This window comes from Copidosoma floridanum, unplaced genomic scaffold (assembly GCF_036245765.1).
Source record: "Copidosoma floridanum isolate Cflo_tuat_1 unplaced genomic scaffold, Cflo_Japanese_pri ptg000009l, whole genome shotgun sequence".
Classification (NCBI taxonomy): domain Eukaryota; kingdom Metazoa; phylum Arthropoda; class Insecta; order Hymenoptera; family Encyrtidae; genus Copidosoma; species Copidosoma floridanum.
In genome coordinates, this window is record NW_028321886.1 from 10,221,065 (window position 1) to 10,240,478 (window position 19,414).

General features: G+C 29.4%; 1 protein-coding gene across 4 annotated transcripts in view; it reads left to right on the forward strand.

The window, feature by feature from the left end:
- slo (calcium-activated potassium channel slo) overlaps nt 1-19,414 on the forward strand; it is a 78,753-nt gene that overhangs the window by 20,942 nt on the left and 38,397 nt on the right. For 2 of the 4 annotated variants that reach the window (XM_089589886.1, XM_089589889.1), the window contains exons 6-7: nt 7,671-7,762; nt 19,029-19,139. In XM_089589886.1, coding sequence (XP_089446012.1) covers nt 7,671-7,762; nt 19,029-19,139 — 203 coding nt within the window. The remainder of the gene's footprint in view (nt 1-7,670; nt 7,763-19,028; nt 19,140-19,414) is intronic. The other 2 variants (XM_089589887.1, XM_089589888.1) reach the window with 1 other exon arrangement.

Genomic DNA, 19,414 nt, shown 5'->3' on the forward strand with positions numbered 1-19,414 from the left:
CTAAATATATTACTCCTCATAACTGATATTTCATGTGTATTGACAATGCACTTATATAAACATATATTTTTTGTATATTAAACTTATATTAATAGCTGAAACATATTGTAAACATTATTTAGTAAAAAATTTGTTCACGTCTTGATATCGATTTATCAATAAAAAAAAAAAATAAAAAAATACTCTTTTTTCAGCGGTTTGGAAAAAAGACATCACCAAATTTAAAGCTAGAAATAAATGAAGAAAAATGCATTTTAAAAACCGATAGGGACTAAACATGTGAAAAATATATCGGGCACGTTATGTAACGGATACATAATCCAATAGCAATAATACTTTTTGACTCTCAGCGTTTTTGTCGGTACTATTTTTGCTATTGTTTTTTTCTTCTCGAGAATCAAATTTTTTTCTTTTATATGCAAAAAAACTTGACGCGAGCAAGCACGCAAGAAACAAGTGCAGCGGCAGCGGCAGGTTACACGTTCCCAAACGATCTAGACGAAAAGTGCTGAAATTTCGAAAGCTATTTATCCAAATGTAATGCAGTACAAAAATACCAATAAACACAAATACTTAGTGCTTTCTGATTGCAATGATGATGTATATATTTGAAGACTAATAAAGCAAGCTTAAATTTTTTATTTAAAATATGTATCAAACTTTACGACTGCTCTAAAAACTTCTTTCGAATGACAAAATTTCATGAGGATGAGTGGTTAATTTTAGGCAACAGATAACCAAGTTTTTAAAATGCTTAAAATAGACTTGAAACTTAACAACTTAATCTTACATTTTTTAAAAATAGGATCACCTTAGATTTTGATCAGTAGCAGTAATAAAAATCTTTATTAACCAATTTTTTCATGAATAATTTCTTGCATGGCATTAATAATGGAGCAAAAAAAACAAGTGAAACTGCGAACTATGTTATTATTGAATAAAAAAATAACAAAACAATGAAAATAATACTAAAATAGTAAAGTTCAAAAAAATACTATGTCAAAATAAATGAGAATCAGTATAGTTTTAATAAAAATCTTTCATGATAAAAACAATAATAATTATTACTAATATTATAATAAGAATGATAATTAAAAAAAAAGTAACAATAATGATACAAAAAAAAAAAAATAATAATAATCACAATATCCATAGTAATAGTTATAGAAATATAGTAGTAATTATTGAAATAAGAAAACGGAGCGATGGGAATTATTAGGAGTGCGTCTCTCTCGCTTCTTTGATCTGATTGTCTGATGGCAACATATATAATTGTGGGATGTGTAGGCGGTGTTCGCCAGCTGGATTCCCGAGATCACGGAGCTCGCCGCGAGCCGCTGCAAGTACGGTGGCCAGTACAAGTGTGAGCGTGGACGCAGGTATCCCCCAAATTACAACTCTGCCGGCTGAACGCATACAGCCGGTGGATAATCCAATAAATATTTAATCGATGCGAAATTAAAATTTATTTTTTTATCATGTAAGATGCCTCTTCCTTCTCCACTCTTCCAACACCCCTCTCTCCAACTTAATTTTCGGGTCTAGCTTTCTCTCAGGACCAACACTCACTCACCTGTTACTAATTTTTTTTTTTCATCATTTCCTCCCTAATTTAGCTTTTCCTATGACGTCAATTTATACATACGAGATTATTTGGATATCCATCCTTGCATCCTTATTCATCCGAAGTGGTAGTTTCAAAATAGTAGTGATTTTTAAAACGGATAGCGAAGTGACATAAAGCAAAGTTTATAAGTCTTATATAATATAACTATTAATGTTTCTCCTCTAGATAAAAGAAAAGAGTATATAATATATGATGTATTTATAAATTTGATGTGTGTATGTTTTTTTTACTGTTTTGAACATTATGAACAATTTATTTTTATACTAAATAAATTGTTTCAAAAAATTGCAATAACTAAAAAAAAAATTTTTTTTCAATGTAAGTGAAACTGTATGGGTATGCTCTGTAACGTTCGAATAGCTCAATATTTTTTAACATCAATTTTCGGAATGTTAATAGAATGATAAGATTATTTGAATGAGAATCATCATAAATTTTTTATTCTCTCGTAACTTTTGATCAAAAATATGAACAGCTATTGTTTTCTATGCATTAATTAAAAAAATTTTAATTATTGGATAATATCGAACTCTGGAATTTTCAGCTATGTAATAATAACTTTCTATCAAATAATCATTCTCAAACATTATAAAATTCAATGAACTAAAGATTGTAATACGAATGAAAAAAATTATATTAGATAAGTTTCTATTTAAGAAAATATACTATTGAAGTACTTGGGAGCGTATTTTTCTCTCAGACATCAAGACATGCTATAAATAAATTCATTATTAATACGTAAGACTAATTTTTTTTTTTTTTTTAATTTTAAATAAGCATTAGTTTTTTCCAATTTATTGATGTAACGAGTTACAAAAATTTATGCTATACTTTGAGTAATTAATTTACAGAATTTTATCATGAAAGAAAGTTTTGTGTCACGGCTGCTATACAAATTTCTAGCTTTTCAAAATAGTGTGGGAATTGCTATCACTTAGGAAATTCAAGTATCTGTATTAGAAGTTTGCATCCTGAAATTTTTTACACATCACAAAGAAGCTCGCACATACGTATCTCAACCACTTTTTTGTTTCTTGTTTTGCATAACATTCCAAAATCCTCCTTTCACTCCCTCCTATGAACGACCTCCAGTTTATGATTTTAAAGTTCATGTGATGATTCACTGCTTTTTTTACCACTTTTTAAATCTTTTACGCACACACACGCGCGCGCCATTACTTTGCTTGATATTTATCATAGAACAATAAACTTTTTACAGCACGCTAAAGTACGGTATAACGAAGATCAAGTCACATACTCAAACAATACTAATCAACTTTGTGTTCACGAATAATTATAAATAAATGTAAAACGTCCCTGGATATTATATATTTTCACATAAATTCGTTTTACAAGCCGTAGCCCGAGCGCCGGAGCAGATCCAAGGTGATGGTTTGAAAGCAGCCCAACCTTCATGTACTAAATGCTTGATCGTATTTTTGCTGATTAAAGGTTTAAAAACAAACGAACAACTATTGTACTGTTAATCTACTTGCTGTTGCAAAAAAAATAATTAATAAATAAATAATACAAATAAAAAACTAGACTTAAAAGCACTTTGGGTTGACCTTATGCGCTCGGATAAAAACGCGTTCTCGGGAAGAAAAGACTAAGGTGCAAAGCCCTTAGAGTTTCTAGGAACGTTCCTAGCAATCCTAAGAGCCTTGGAACGTTTTAAGCCGGTCAATGCGTACACGGATTCGTGCTTACTTTGCCACGTTCGGAGATAAATATAAATAATTATAATGTGAATACACAGATACCTACTAAATATACTCTTACATGTACACATGAACAAATACACTCAAATTCGAGCAATGTAGCGATGAACACACTGTTTCGGAATCGATATGCATTTACATAATATTTTATAGGAATATAAAAAGAAATTTTTTTTGTTCACATTTTTTAATTAATTTTTGATCATAAAAAATATTGCTATTTTTTTATTGATTTTAGTAAAAGCAATGAAACCAAACCATTTTTAAATAGCCAGTCAACATTACACACGTGTTAATATAAATACGTATTATTTAAATTTTGATAGTACTTTGGCATTAATCTCACTTTTCTCATTTCATAAAATTTTGCACTCAAAGACAGCTCTGGCGTTCAGAGTCTCCATCAATAATTACTAATAGTACTTTCAGTGGATTTATGATGACTCTTATATGACTTTTTTTTGAAGCGATTTTTTTTTTTACTTTTTCTAGTAACATCCTACTAATTTTCATGTAGAAATCTACGTGAATACGTACAATTCCGTTAATACAAATGGATTTCTACCATCACTAACAAAACGAACTGAACAAAATTATTAAACAAATAAACATAACTAGCAACAACGCAACAACAATAACAACATCAGCTGCAACAACAAAACAGCAGTAATACAAAATAATAGAATACTATACATAGTTGAGACAAAGATTGTAAAATCCGCTTCGCATGCATTTTTATACGTAATATATATATTATTGAATCGGGCACGCGTCTGCGTAAATATTCGTGATATTATACATATAAATCAGTAGAATTAGATTGTTATTATCATTATTATTATTATTCACTGTCTTTTCTCTCTATCTCTATTCCGTAAACATAGAATTTTAGCAGCTCGGTTACTTTGGTATGGTACTATTATGGTACTACTTTGGTACATAACTAATTTAAGTATAAAATTCTACTGGAAATTTTTCTTACATATATATATACAAAAATACTAATGTTTGTTTCTGATCTATTTCTGATTTTAATGCTGATCTTTTTTTATTATATGTACAATCTACATTTTGTCTGACTCTATCTCTACTCTTTACCTCTTTCTTACTTTTCTCACTTCGATCGTTTTTGTTTTATTTATAGTTGATAGAATAAAGTCTCCATATCATGCTACAGCATGCGTTATATTACCGCGAATGTAAACTTGGTGGTGTGATAGAGTAAAAATAATTAAAAAATAGAAAAATCCTGCTTGTACATTATATCCGCGCTATACCTTGTTCATCGCATCGACCATAACAAATTAAGACTCCGTCAAGAGGTTACAATTGCGTATGCAACAACCGTCGTGTCACTTACATCGTTCATCCGTGTCTCCGTTCGGTATAGCCATTTACGCCAGATATCGCTCGTGTAAGGCTTTTTAGTCTAAAAAGTTTTACCTCTTGCGCTCACAAGCACTTGAAAACGAAATAACACCAACAGATACACTCACACACACTACACACTTACGCTAAAACTAGGTTCCGAACAAAGAAAAACTATTATTATTATTATTATTATTATTATTATTATTATTATTATTATTATTATTATTATAATTATATGCGTAATTACAAGCTGAGCAAATAAAATCTTTCGATTGTCTACCGTAGTTGGGGTGCAAGTGTGGAAGTCATCATTCATTAAAATGCAACGTAGTACGTTACAATACATTAAATAAATCGTGTTTGTTTGTTCTTCATTTTCATGACAGGTTTTTTTATTTCTTTGTAATTAATGATTGAGTCGTAATGTCGCTATCTTGAAAATGTAAGACAACTACTAGAGGGAGGTATTACACAGATTATAAAAAATTATTTTTGACAAATGAATATGTTCCAACCTCGTAGTAAAATACTTTTGCCGATACATGATAAATTTTTCCTAATGACTGATCAGAAATGTTTTTAATGGTGTTAAAATATTTACATGTATATTTACACAGATATATATATATATAATTTGAAAAAATGTCTACCTATGTAAATACAATTAGTCGTATCTTAGAAACCGGCAGTAACTTCAAGGATTCAAGATTTTTAATTTTTGTTTTTGCTTCTCTATGTAGCTGCTCATTATGAACGTTTTGTATAAACTACTCAACTTTTTCCAATTTAAGTTATTTAATTTTCAAGATTTTTTATTTAGCCGAAAAAGTTGTTTCTCAAACTTTGTTTTAATTGTATTTGAAAGCTCCACAGTTAATCTGAAAAAAGTTTTTGTCTTACAATTGTAAGATTTATAATATATAAATCTGTATACTTTATAAGCAATTCAGTTTTTTCTAACAACGTGTTCTTCAATGCCTTAATAATAAGTTAGAGAAGTGTACTCTTGAAACTTAAAAGAGAGAGAAGATAAGTAAAAATCGAAAAATTTAATTTCGATCTAAAAAAATAATTTAAAAATGTATTAGTATGAGCAAAAACTTTTAAAAAATAGCATTAAACAGGAGTTTATCAAAAATTTTGTCGATTCAGTTATAATCCGAAAAAATAAATTACAATAATTCAGTAATAGATTATTAAAAAATATTGAATAAATGGATAAAGATAAGATGCAATATGCTCATTCGTTACATTTATGATTCTTTAACTTGACAAGTTTCAAGATACCGAACATTTGTGTTTCGAGAAAAATTATCAGTTTTAGAGTCTAAGTGCCGCGTTATATGCTTTAAAAGTTTTGCGTACGGATAAAAAAAATACATGTACACATGCACGCATACAACTTAAACCGTCAGGAATTAAAAGACATACGCGCTCTCTCTCTCTTTCTTGTTTTCTTTCTCTACTCTCTGTCTCTCTCTCTCTCTTTCTCTATCTCTCCCTTCCACTCTCATTTTTGCTTTCTTTCTTTATAAAGAGAGGAAAAAGCATTTTAAGTTCTAAGCACTAATACAACCTAAATTATTTTTGGAAAACTGATAATACATAATTATGTAGTACATAAGGAAAGAGGAATCGGAATTAAGAAAATATTATTCACGTTAATGTTAAGTCAAAGGGATATGTAAATCAGATAAAAGCTGTGATTAGGAAATGGATTATATAATGTAAAAACCAAGAAAAACTAGAAAGAAAAACGCTAACGAGTGAACGACAACGATGTGTACCATGTGTATTACCTGCAACGACCTATCCACGAACTTTATTATAATTATTATTATTATTATTAGATATAGACATGTTGGCACCCGTAGCACACAATTGACTGTATCTAAGATTACTTTTAACATGATAATGCTAATAATAATAACAACAAGAACAATCATAATATAAATATCAATAAAAATAGTAAAATGAATAACTATAAAACATATGATAAGAGTAAAAATAAAAACTATAGCAGTAAAAAATATAGACGTAGGAAACTAGGATTTAGAAGTAGTCCAAAAAAAATTTTTAATCCATTATGATCTGTGTTCACTTATTTCACGCATACTTTTTTTTCACCCATTTATTTATCACTAAATTAATAAAATTCAATTCAATTTTGATTTCAAATACAATTATTATTAATACTAACGGCAGCCCCTATTTCTAATGTTAACGTTGATTCATTACTAATTGTTTATCCACTGATTAGTCATAATCTTTAATTATTTTTATTTTATAAAATTTTGCGATGAGATAGCCTAAGACACAAGCACACATAATAGATATATATTATATAAATGGGCCGTGGCACGCATAGTGGTACAGCACTGTCTGATCGTGTCTCTATGAGTTGCCGCGCTGCCTTGTAGCTGCTCAGTCGTAATAGTCGATGTAAACGACGGTACGCATCTTCTATTATAAAAATAATATTGTCACATTTTTGAAATATAGTAATAATGACAACTATTATTACTAGCATTTCTATTATTGTTAGTGATTCCAAGAAATGATGATTTTTTAAAAGCATCAATATAAAAAATAAATAATATTGTTACACAATTCTGTATTGTCAATTGTAAAGCCTTGCCATGCAGATATACGTCCATGCAAATTATAAAATAATGATTCATACAATTAAATTGATAATTTTTTTATCAAGTTACAACGATTTAATATAAATCAAAAAGCTATCATGAATCCTTCCAGTGTGGATCAAATACTATCGGAAAATTTATTATAAAAAGCTGAAAAATTCAATTTCATTTTAACAAATTAAAAAGTAATAAAATATAAAAATTAAATAGATAAAAATAAAAATATGAAATCAATAACGATCATGCCCACTGTTAAGTGTATTGATGCGAGTGTTGTATTCTGTTTTTTTCTATCACGTGGTGTAGGCCATATTCGCCAGTTGTATCCCCGAGATTATTGACCTGATCGGGACGCGAAACAAGTATGGCGGCACTTTGAAGAACGAGCGAGGTCGCAGGTGAGACACAAATAAGCCAATTAGCTTTCCCAAAATTTACATATTATCCTTTTCCACAATTACGAAATAAAATTTTCTCCTTTCCCATATTCTTGTTTTCAAACGTTTTCTACTTTCCAATATATCTATTACTCCTCTACTAGCTTTTTACTTGACGAAATTTAGCATCTACTTCAAAGAACTAAGCACGTTAAGACACGCCTATAACACGTGTTGAGACTGTTTTTTTTCTGTGTATCGAACATTATTTGTGTGCCTGATGTGTCTTTTTTTTTTTAAGTTTTAACAAGTTACTGAATATCAGTTACACATTATTCGTATGTGTATATATGTGTATTTTTTTCCATCGCCACATCATTATTGACGGTTTATTCCCATAGTTGACCTATTACCAATCTATCAACCTATTGCCTTATTTCATCACTGTTACAACTGTCATGACCATATTCAACATCATTTTATGCTAAAAAAATCAAACATAGTATCATTCGGCATTTATCTATTTGAAAGCGCTGTGGTTTTTTTTTTTTTTTTTTCTTTTTTTTTTTTTTCTTTTTTAATATTTTGTAAGCAAGTTTGCCGGTGATGCGATTTATAGTAAAAATTCCTTTGTGAGACATGATCTCATTAGTCTAAAACTAGTGGAATCGTCAGCTAAATTCTTATATTATACCATCTTATTCTTAATACCATCTCATGGCACTGTTGGAAATTCTTGCTTTTCATTAAAAATATGCATGAAACGCGAAAAAGTTGTCGAAAAAAAACAAATTCGATTGAACTGTTGGCTAGCAATAAAATATCATCTCCTCAGATTTTTACGTTGGATTTATATATATTTGAATATGACATATTTTGAAACATTCAAAATTTTGTTCAAACTACTGTTTACAACAACCGTACAATTAATTTAAAGTATTTGCATTACACATTTTAATTTACAGGAAAGGCTTTACAGATAGTGTATATCACACATTGTTATATTAATTTTTGGTTCATAAATCTTTTTTTTAAATAAAACAATTTTATGATTTCTCTTTTATGAACAAAATACAGGGTTTACAACAAAAATTGTACTAACAAAGTGAATCGATACGTTGACGGTTTGGAAAAAGTACGCACTTGCTGATACGCGTAGTTTCTGTTTCAAAGTTAAGTGCTAACACTACAGGTATGCTTAAGATAGAGAAAAAAAACTTTATAAGATTATTATTTTCTAAGTTGTTGATCTACTTTCAGTATAAACAACAATCCAAAAAGTTTTTATTTTATTTATCAGCACGAGCTACTTAAACTGACAAAAAAGATTTTTCAAAATAGGTTCTATACAAAGTTTTCAAAAAAGCACTTTTTTCCGAGCCGTCTATAATACGAGTAAAAAGTTTCCGAATTTATTAGACCATGAAAGCGTATAAATGATAGAAAACAAAGCCAATAAAAATAAAAAATAAAAACTGAATCAGATTTGAATGACAACATTTTTTTAACAGTAATTCTTTTAACGATTATATCTATGTATGGGTAAGCTACTCACAGGTCTAATTTTAAGTAAAATTGCTTTTACTTATAAAATATGTAGATTAATACTTTTATTTATTTTTTTTTTTTCTTTTATATGTATAATAATAATAAACAATGGACAAAATATTGATAAAATAACGCGGACCTCGTGGTATGCATGACTGATTAAAAATTTTGTGTAAAAATCAAGCAATGCACCATAATCACCTAATAAAATGTAACACTATTATCCTGTTGCAGAAGCACTGAGGTTGTATCATGATATGCAATACATCTAAAAGTCGTTATAACATGATATCAGTCTAAACTTATGCAATTTATCATATTTCGTGGATTCTAATGATCATAATTCTTAATAAAAGGTATCAAAGTTCAATAACAATCGAAACTTTACTTATTCATCATTCAACGTTTTGTGCTTATAATCACATATCATTTATTTCCTTGGTTAGATACTTAAAATAAGTAATATCAGATCGATGCGATCGACTGTAAAACAATTTGAAAAGTAGCAAGTTAGTGTGTGTGTGTGTGTGCGCGCGCGCGCACGCGAGTTCGTTAACGTTTACTTACATAAAATAATATGAATGAAAGCAAACCCCACATTATAATTAGACATGGTAACAACGATTTGTACATAGACACATGAGGGTACCATTGTAAAGAGCAGTTCCATTTACATAGATTACCTGGTTAACCTCCCAGAAAAAGACTACGCAAAGAAATGTTTGTGGTTTAATTCTCAGATCAAGTCGTTTAGATGTTTTTCTATGAGTTTTTGTCCGAAAAAGTATATATGACACCAAAACATTCGATTAACATAAAAATTATAAATTAAAAATACCTTTGCTTATATTTCCGTTCAAACATGAGTAAGTTTTTATTATGTAATACAGAACTCTCTTGCGATATTGAATATGAAAAATGCTCTGTTTGGGGTACGATTTTCCTGATCAAGATATTATTTTTTCCATGGGATTTTTACTTTACTTTTACTTTCTTAGGAAAAATACCTTAGACTTTTAATAACCATCACTACATAGGTATTCAGAAAATTTTATGTAGAACTCATGTTCAATGTTTTAATACTTAAAAAATCGTTACCACTTGCTTGATTTTGCGGTCACTAAGGTTTTTATCTGTATTTTTATTCTACGCGATTATTCTGAACCGTGAGTTCACACGAGCAACCGCGTTTGTCTGATACCACTGTTTTATGTGCAGCTCACTTAATTGAATACGTTTAGGTTATAATTTGGGGCACATTAGCTTAGTGTATTTTTAATTTCTTTATAATAATTTTTACGTGAAAAATGTAGTTTATGGATACAAAACGTCGAATAACCAATAAATGAAGCATCGATTTTTATTAAAAATAAATGTGCTTTATTGCTATCTCATATTTAACGTTTATTACTACACAAATGACATGTTATGACCACATGACTTTATGATATATCGCAACATATTGCATATCCTGATAAAGCACCAACCATTATTATGAAAATGATCACCCAAATCCTTTTAACCCCTGCTTCCTCACAGTTGATCAAGCTTTTAGAGAACTTGACTTATGTGTCTACTCCACTGTCAATGTTTCTCGACTTATTTTTGTTTTACTGATCTCATTGTTATGTGTATTTACCACTATTAATACGTACCATATACGACTATTTTTCACACATCAGTTCAGTAAACGAAATTTGTTGTTTGTTAACACATATGTTCAAGCACAATATTTAAACTAGCACATTATTACACTCATATGCTAACACTTTTGCATGCACACACACACAGACTTGCGAGTTCAAATACGTTTAAAGTCATTGTAAAATTTTTAAAGTGCTCGCCACACGTGGGATAAATACCGCTTGCGTCCTTTTGCTTGCTATAATTTTTGTCAAGAACTACCGGGATTCGTCTCAAAGTCAATCTATAAATGAGTTTTACGCATACTGGACTGAATTATCTATTTTAGTATATTACTAACTTCTACACTATAAAAATTTCTCAATTAAATCATGTACATAATCTATGGGAGTAGATTATTTTATACCTCGTTAGTCACGCGACGACGTCAATTTCCGAAATGCTATGTTCTGTGATAATATATTAATACTCACATAAACATCCCGATTTAATGCATTAACCAAAACCTTTTTTTATTTATCAATCGACCTATGTAACTGTATGTCTATCCGTTTGCATTGTTGTAATCACGTCAGCGTTTACTTGTACAAAAAGTTATTCCTTGGTGTTTTCCAGACAGCATTTTATTATGTCAAGTGTTGAAAAATCCATTGTGTATTACTACGATTGATAAACGAATAATTTTTTTATCTGAGCTGGTACATATATAAGGTTTTCCTCTTGTTAATTTAAACTAAAAACCTTGAAAGTATACAACTTTTCCATTCTGACTATTTTAATTTGTGTATTACATTTACATGATTGTCCATTTTTTTTACTAAATTAAATATCATTTAGCTCTTGTTACGTAAGTTTTATGAATCGTTTCATTGTAGAGTAAAATAAAATAATTTTATTCTACTGGTCAAAAAATAAAAAAAATTAACTTGTAACTACTATGAAAATCCAAAAAAAATTAAATTTTCAGTAAGTTGAGATTCAAATTTTTCCGCGTACTTAAAACATTTTTGAAAATTAAAAACATTAAAAAACAAATATCTATGTTTAAAAAATTAACTTTAGAGGAAGTTTTGTAGTAACTCCGAAGCTATAAGGTCGACTCAGCCCAAAACATTTCCTAAATTAACTCAGACTCTAACATCTGTCTACAAAATATTCCAAAAAACCACATAATATTAATTCGTTGTCTATTAATTGAGATAAACTAAACGGCTACGAAAAAAACTCGTGAAGTACTTAGTGAAGGGCAGTCAACTGAGTATTTACATATATTTTAATATCTTTAGATTGACGATGTAAACCTTTATTTTTTCAGTGCAAATTTGCTTTTTTTTCTATAGTAGTATCGGCATGATTTTTTTTTCATTGTAAAATTCGAAAATTTGCTGCTCTCCGAAAGTTATGTCTAATAGTTCGATAGTCAAACGATTTTTTTGTAATATTCTGTACGTCAACCTTATCTTGAATTACGTTTAGTGATTCATCCAGATTTCATAAACAACTCCCTAGATTTCCATGAAATTAATAAGACTTTTGGTAATTTACTGAACTTCCTTAAAAAAGCATAATATTGGCAAGAAGGAAATTTTTTTTCCCATACAAGTTATACTTGGTATATCGTTGCATTTCATCCACTCGTATGCAACTTTTACATAATCATCTGCTCAACTCCTTGTGTGCTCATTTTTACCTCTCGCGATCTTATCTTAATAAAAGAAACATAAACATACATGCCGATTTTCACTCGTTTTTTTGTAGCTCTCTTAAGGAAAGGGTGAGTGAGAAAACGATATATACGTATACATACACATGTATAATAATCACTATCTGATATCTTATTTATTTGTGTTAATCGTTACTGATAACACTTAATCACGATCTTTATTCTGAAGAGAATTCATTCAAAAGTTGAGCTGTCACTCTTTTTATTTTCAGATCTAATGTCTCATCTCATTTGTCTAAATAAAATAATATGACAATGTTAAAAAAATAATAAGTAATTTCAAAGTATGATACGATCTTGGCACTTACGCTATCATAGTTCTATTTCTTTACCAACGTGATCCCGACACACCTTTGACTACTAGGGATTTTATTCATTTTATATAAATATTAGAGCGGTAAAACTGAATTTAAATTTTCTTGTTTTAGTTCTTGATTGAGTGTATGTCTCTTATGTATCAGAAAATTGTAAAAGTTTTTCGAATTTACTTAATTTTCCAAATGGACGAAAATTTCCAAATTTATTGAAAATTTATTATTTTTAAAATGGATTTTCTTAGGGACTCAAGTTATTTTTTTTATTTCTTACTTAATGAATACCTTAGCAATGTAGGGGATGGAAGCATAAAAAAATTTAATTTAGGAAAAAATGGGTATCTTGAAAATAACATATGCCACATACTTACACATGCACACACAACAACGCACTTACATATATACAATAAAATTTGCATAAAATCGGCCATTACGCTGATCAACAAATATCTTTCGGAGAGCACATCTTTAATTGAAACTTTTTTTTTTCATTTAGGTCATTTACGGAGTACGGGAAAAATCATTAATGTGCAAAAATATGACGGGCTTTTTTAGAGTGCTTACAACTCAATTCTTACAACTCGAGTATACTCTTGCAAAAGCATGATGAAAGCAGTACATCTTCGTACATTCGGGCTCGAAAATATAGTTTATATTATTTTTAAGATTCTCAGCCTCTTCTGAAATCTCTGTTTCTGAAAATTCTGTCAAACCAATAAAAGTTATAAATGTAATTTTACATGTAATAATGTATAGTAAAAGTAAAATTTTAAAACATTCTTTGATAGTTATTTGCGTTTATCTGACACTAGTTATCTTTTCCATAAAGAATAATATTTATTTTTTAGTTTCACGGAAAAAATGTGGCGGAGTAATACAAAATAGTTATGCAGCGTCATTCGTTCAAATTATACATACAAATATTATGCTTCCTCTTTCCCATACTGCGTGACCTTTAAAGGTGTGCTCGAGTTATGTGTACGAGCTTGTTACCACGTGACTTATAAATCACGAAATTTGGCACGTATTTACGTAAGTACATGACTAAAGTACCTACAAAAATTTGAACTACACACATGATATTGAGAATTAAGAGAAACATATAATGTATAAATTTTGTTAACCATAGAATCGCTTGATTTCATTATTTATAAACAGATTGTTCCGATCATCGGTAGGAAGAAGAAAAATAACTGAAGTTTAACACAACAAATCTTAAAAATAATTAAAATAATACTAACAACTCCGCTCTCTTTTTATACGTTTATACATGACTATTGACCCTTTGGATGCAAAAAAAAAAAAACAAAAAAAAAAACAGGAAACCAAGCTTCCTGTCACTATTGGTTACAAATATTAATTATTAATTAAATAATATTTATCTGTTAATATTGAGCAGCGTGCGAATGAAGCAAAGGCAAAAAACAGCAGCTAAACGAATAACAAAAAAATAAGTTTAACAAAAAATGTATTTATAACATATGTATAAATGTATTAAAGAACACATACGTGCTAGGACTGATACGATTTCTAACACGTTCGTGACGGACACACGTTTCACTTGCAATGTTCCCTTTCTTCCTTTCTTTTTTTCTTTTCTAACTCAAATCTTTTATCTATTTAAATCGAGCAGGTTTCGCCTTATATCTAATAATGAAAGCGTGAGGCCACACTTGTTTAGCTAATACCAGCAACAACAAAGATACATTCACCCATCCATACGCGAACGTTCTTTCGATGTCCTCGTCACTATTGTTTGCAGTACTTTTCGTACCTTTTATGTTAACCGATAATCTTTATTATATTTTGATCTCTCTCTCTCTCTCTCTCTTTCTTGTTGATGTACTCTTTTTATATACGTCTCCAGCTCATACCCCAGTGTCAAGAAAGAAAACGAGCAAACATAGGTAAAGTTCATTACTTGGGAGGTACCTTTTATTTTCCCACTGTTAAAATCATAAAATCACGACAAAAATACTGCTCCATACATACACTCACACTTTGTTTTCCAACGTGCTACTATTTTTCATTTTCTTTTTTTTACTTCATGAATATCTCAAATGTTATACGTAAAGATGAAAGAACCGTTAATGAATGCAATCCATCACGCGCCCACACACATCCGCAATGAAGTGGAATGAAGAATTGAGTTTCTTCAATTTTATTGTCTGCCATCAAAGCCAAACATGTATATTATTATCATTTTTAAATGCTTGACATTGCGATAATTTTTTCTACTCTTAATATAAATGCTAATATTATGATTCCCAATCACGTAGACTTAGACGGAAAAAAAATTTACAACTTTGGAACTTGCTCCAACGCTTAGATACTGAAACCAGAACTCAGAATTATATGAATCATTCTTCTTCGTTCTTACCTCACTCATAGCAGTCGTAGTAAAATATTTGTAAGGTAGTTTATACATATCAATATTTTTATCCTTGTAAACAGATATTTTCACTGGTAACATGGTCAGTCAGTAAGATAATATATGTAGATAAGAATTTTAAATTAAAATCAAAAGTTACCTCAAGTATTTCTACAAAATGAAATATAAAAAAAAAATGATTTATTATTACGAGAATTTCGATAAGCAGTCCATAATACATTGATCAATTATCCAATCGGTAATTTTATTTGATGCACAAAATGTTAGGTGTAAAAAATTTTTCTTTAAAATTATAGTTAATAAAGAATTAACGATACTGCATTCCTCCAATAACAGTAACAAGTGTAACGTAATTTATAATAAGTTTTTACATTTAACTCAACAAAATAAATTATTAAACTGCATTTTGGCGAACAATAACAAGTGTAGGCATTTTTTGTATCTAGTCATATGTATATATATATATATATATATATATATATATGCCTATTTTTTGTATACATGTATATTAGCAGATTATTATGTATCAAATTTGACCTGAACATAAGAAATCAAAAGGTATGAGCGCACATTGTCAAGTAAGAGAATTGTGTGGGGGTGCACGCTAGGACTTTCTATTGCTTCGATTTTTAAATACTTACTATTCTATTACATTATTTTTTTTAATTTGTTTACGTAAGTAATCTAACACTTGGTTTAGACTGTATTTATTTAAAATTGCTAACATACCGTCGAAAAAATTACGTTCTAATTTAATAGAGCGTACCGTAAATAAAATTTTTGCACATAACTACAGAATAATTTTCAGGAACCATGGAAGCAAGTAACATAGAAGTATCATCCTTTTCTCTGTCTTCCTATATATATGTCAATCTCTTTCCTTATGAGAGTTTCGTAAGTGAATGCATCCATAAATGCTATATATTCATGCTTACATTTTCATTTCTCTCCTTCTATAGATGAGATACAGATAAATATAGCACACGAGCAGATGAGAGGTACACATAACATTCAGTAAAATCAAATGACACAAATGTACATGCATGTAGTTTGCGATAAAACTCTTAGTTAACAAAGTTTCAATTGTATGAAGTTTAGTTTATGATGAATATTTTACAAGGAACTTTAAATTAATTAAAATAAGCCCAGAAACTAATTTTGTTTTTAAAATCTGCTTTATTTCTCATCACACCACAGCGCGATCTTCGTAATTTTAATGAAGAGTGTAAGTTTGCTTTTTCCCTATTTTTTTATGTCATGTAAAATTGACAAATACCAAAAAAATCAAAATTTTCCTGTTAAAACTTTTTGACTGGGAAGATGTTGTTCATCAAATAAAACTACTTATCGACTATGAATTTTATTTACGAAATTGGAACTTTAGCCTTATGGTATCTTCATTCAGACTAATGATGTTACAAGTGAAAATTCTGTATATTGGCATAAGTAGCCTCAACTATCATCACCATTTATAACACCGTTATTATCACCATCAGTATCATCCTCACTATGTTCACCTATCATAAAAAAAATATTTGCTTAGTACTCAGTATTTATATTATTACTACTACTACTACTACTACTACTACTACTACTACTACTACTACTACTAAGTTTTGTAGTTATATTTAATAAATTGCCTGCTGCATTAGTTGCACAATGTACAAACCTGCACTTTCAACTATAATACACACAACCATCAACACTTTTTATTAATTTTTAAACATTATACTGCAATTATCGATGAATTTTACATGTCAAACGAATCATTGTTTGTCTATGACTGTATTGTATGGTAGTTTATTTTTACGTAACTATAAACTTTTTATCCAGTGTCTGGATTTTTAATATTATTATCATTATTATCACAATGACCTGTATGCAAGTAAAATAGTCACACTAGGTATCACGATAGTTGTTTGATTAACAAGTAGTCGAAACTGATACGATTCACTCCAAAATATCCTGTTGCTTGTCCAAACTTGTTAGCCATCGATCGTTATCCATGTGTTGGTGCAGAGAAAAACATCGTTCTTTTACTTTTTTATTCGCAATTTTATGTTCATCCTTCTACTAACAAATCAGATGATTTAATTGTTAATACTGTTGTATTTTTATTTTTTCCGCGTACATGCCGCTACGTGTTGTGTATCTTTATGTTGCGATGCAATAAGTATAACATCAAGTATCTCAATAAGTGTAATTCTTCGAAGAGAATTTATCAATTGATTGTATACACAATTTGGAAATTTTTTTCATAAAAATGAAAATTTATTAAACCGATATTATTCCAGTTTGTGTGCATTCTTTTATTACTGTTTTCTTACGCTTTGTCTTTGTGTGTGTCTCTCTGTTTCACCACTATCTTTTGTCAAAGTTACTATGGCTATTAAATCAAAGAATACCTTCAATATTATAACAAAAGAAGTGATAAAGATACGGTTGAAGATAAAAATTTACAATTCGTTAAGAAGAAGAAAAAATCACATAGAACAATAACTGGTCCTTATGGCGCCTAATATTTTCTTTAGCTGAAATGCTTACTTTTTACCGGAGAAAATTTCCTGAGAAATCAATTTTATTTTCTTTAATTAAAAATTAAGTATTTTGACAGTAATCCAGCTATGGTATTTATATTTAAAAATAACAATACGAATTTTCAAAAGCATGCTTGAGTCGCGGAAAAGCTAAACATACAAGTGTGTCCATCACGTGAAGATATGTTAACCGAGTGATAATTACCGTATCGGAGTTGAAAATGTGGTTGACAATATTAATATACCAATTACTCCGGAACGAAAGTTATGTGTAAAAGTGTTTATAATATTTTTTCATACCCTCAACAAAAATACTAATTATCATACAGAGAATACCAGAATACTTTCCTTACAAGCAGATAATGCGACTGTTACATGGGAGGTTATGTGTCACTTTCAAATCTGTTATCTTAATTCAGTAACGAAAGTACAATTTTTACGACGATATAGTATCACCTCCCGTCACTCGTGCTTTACTTAATATATTTTTTTAATTTGAAAAGCAAAATTTGATTTTTTTGTTTTCGGGACTACGGTAAGATTTTTTGATCACTCATTTAGAAAAGATAACTTTTTAAAAGTAAAAATAAATTTTCAATTTCAAAGTTTTTGTATACAAGACTCCAGTTTACGGTTTGTTAATGGGGGTACTCCCACTGTCAACTACGCCTTCAACTATATTAAGGCGATCATCACTCGACGATTACTTTCTACGTAAACAAAAAAATCACGTTATATGCCTTTGTTGAAAAAAAAAAAAATACTATTACTTTTTCCTTTTTAATAGCAATATCTTTTTGAATCTCGTTCAGATACACAATGTTTTCTCCTGATTGCAAAAAATGTATTACGTAGTGAAATTTTCACTTTGTTCAAATATATTGTTTAAGTTTAAGCAAGCGGCATTTATTTTTTAAAACAGTGAATTTTTTCTTTCTTCTTTAAAATGTATTACCTGTCTTTATCAATGATTTGAATTAAAATCTTGTTACTCAATCGTAGTGGCTTGTTTGAATTATTTATTCACCAAAATAAATTTGTTTGCGTGACAAATTAAAAAAAAAAAGTGTTGTTAAAACGAAACAGCAAGCTACGGGAATACGATCTAACATATTTTTATATTTGTCAGACACATTGTTGTGTGCGGCCACATAACGTACGAGTCCGTTTCCCACTTTCTCAAGGACTTCTTGCACGAGGATCGAGAGGATGTGGATGTCGAAGTTGTTTTCTTACACAGGTATGGCTCATCATTAAAATTTCCAAAATAAATAATTATTATTATAAAATTAAGGTAAAGCTCGATAGCCTCAGCTCCAATATGTAAAAAAATAGTGGTAAAATACAAATATATAAAAATATTAATCGCTATCGAACCAAAATTGTTACTACTGAATCGAATAGACCATATGCGTCATTTTCACTATTTTAGTTGTCAGCTCACCCGTTGTGAAAAACCAGTTTTTTCGAAATTTCAAAACGACGCCCACTTATATGTCATGTAGAGTATCAATC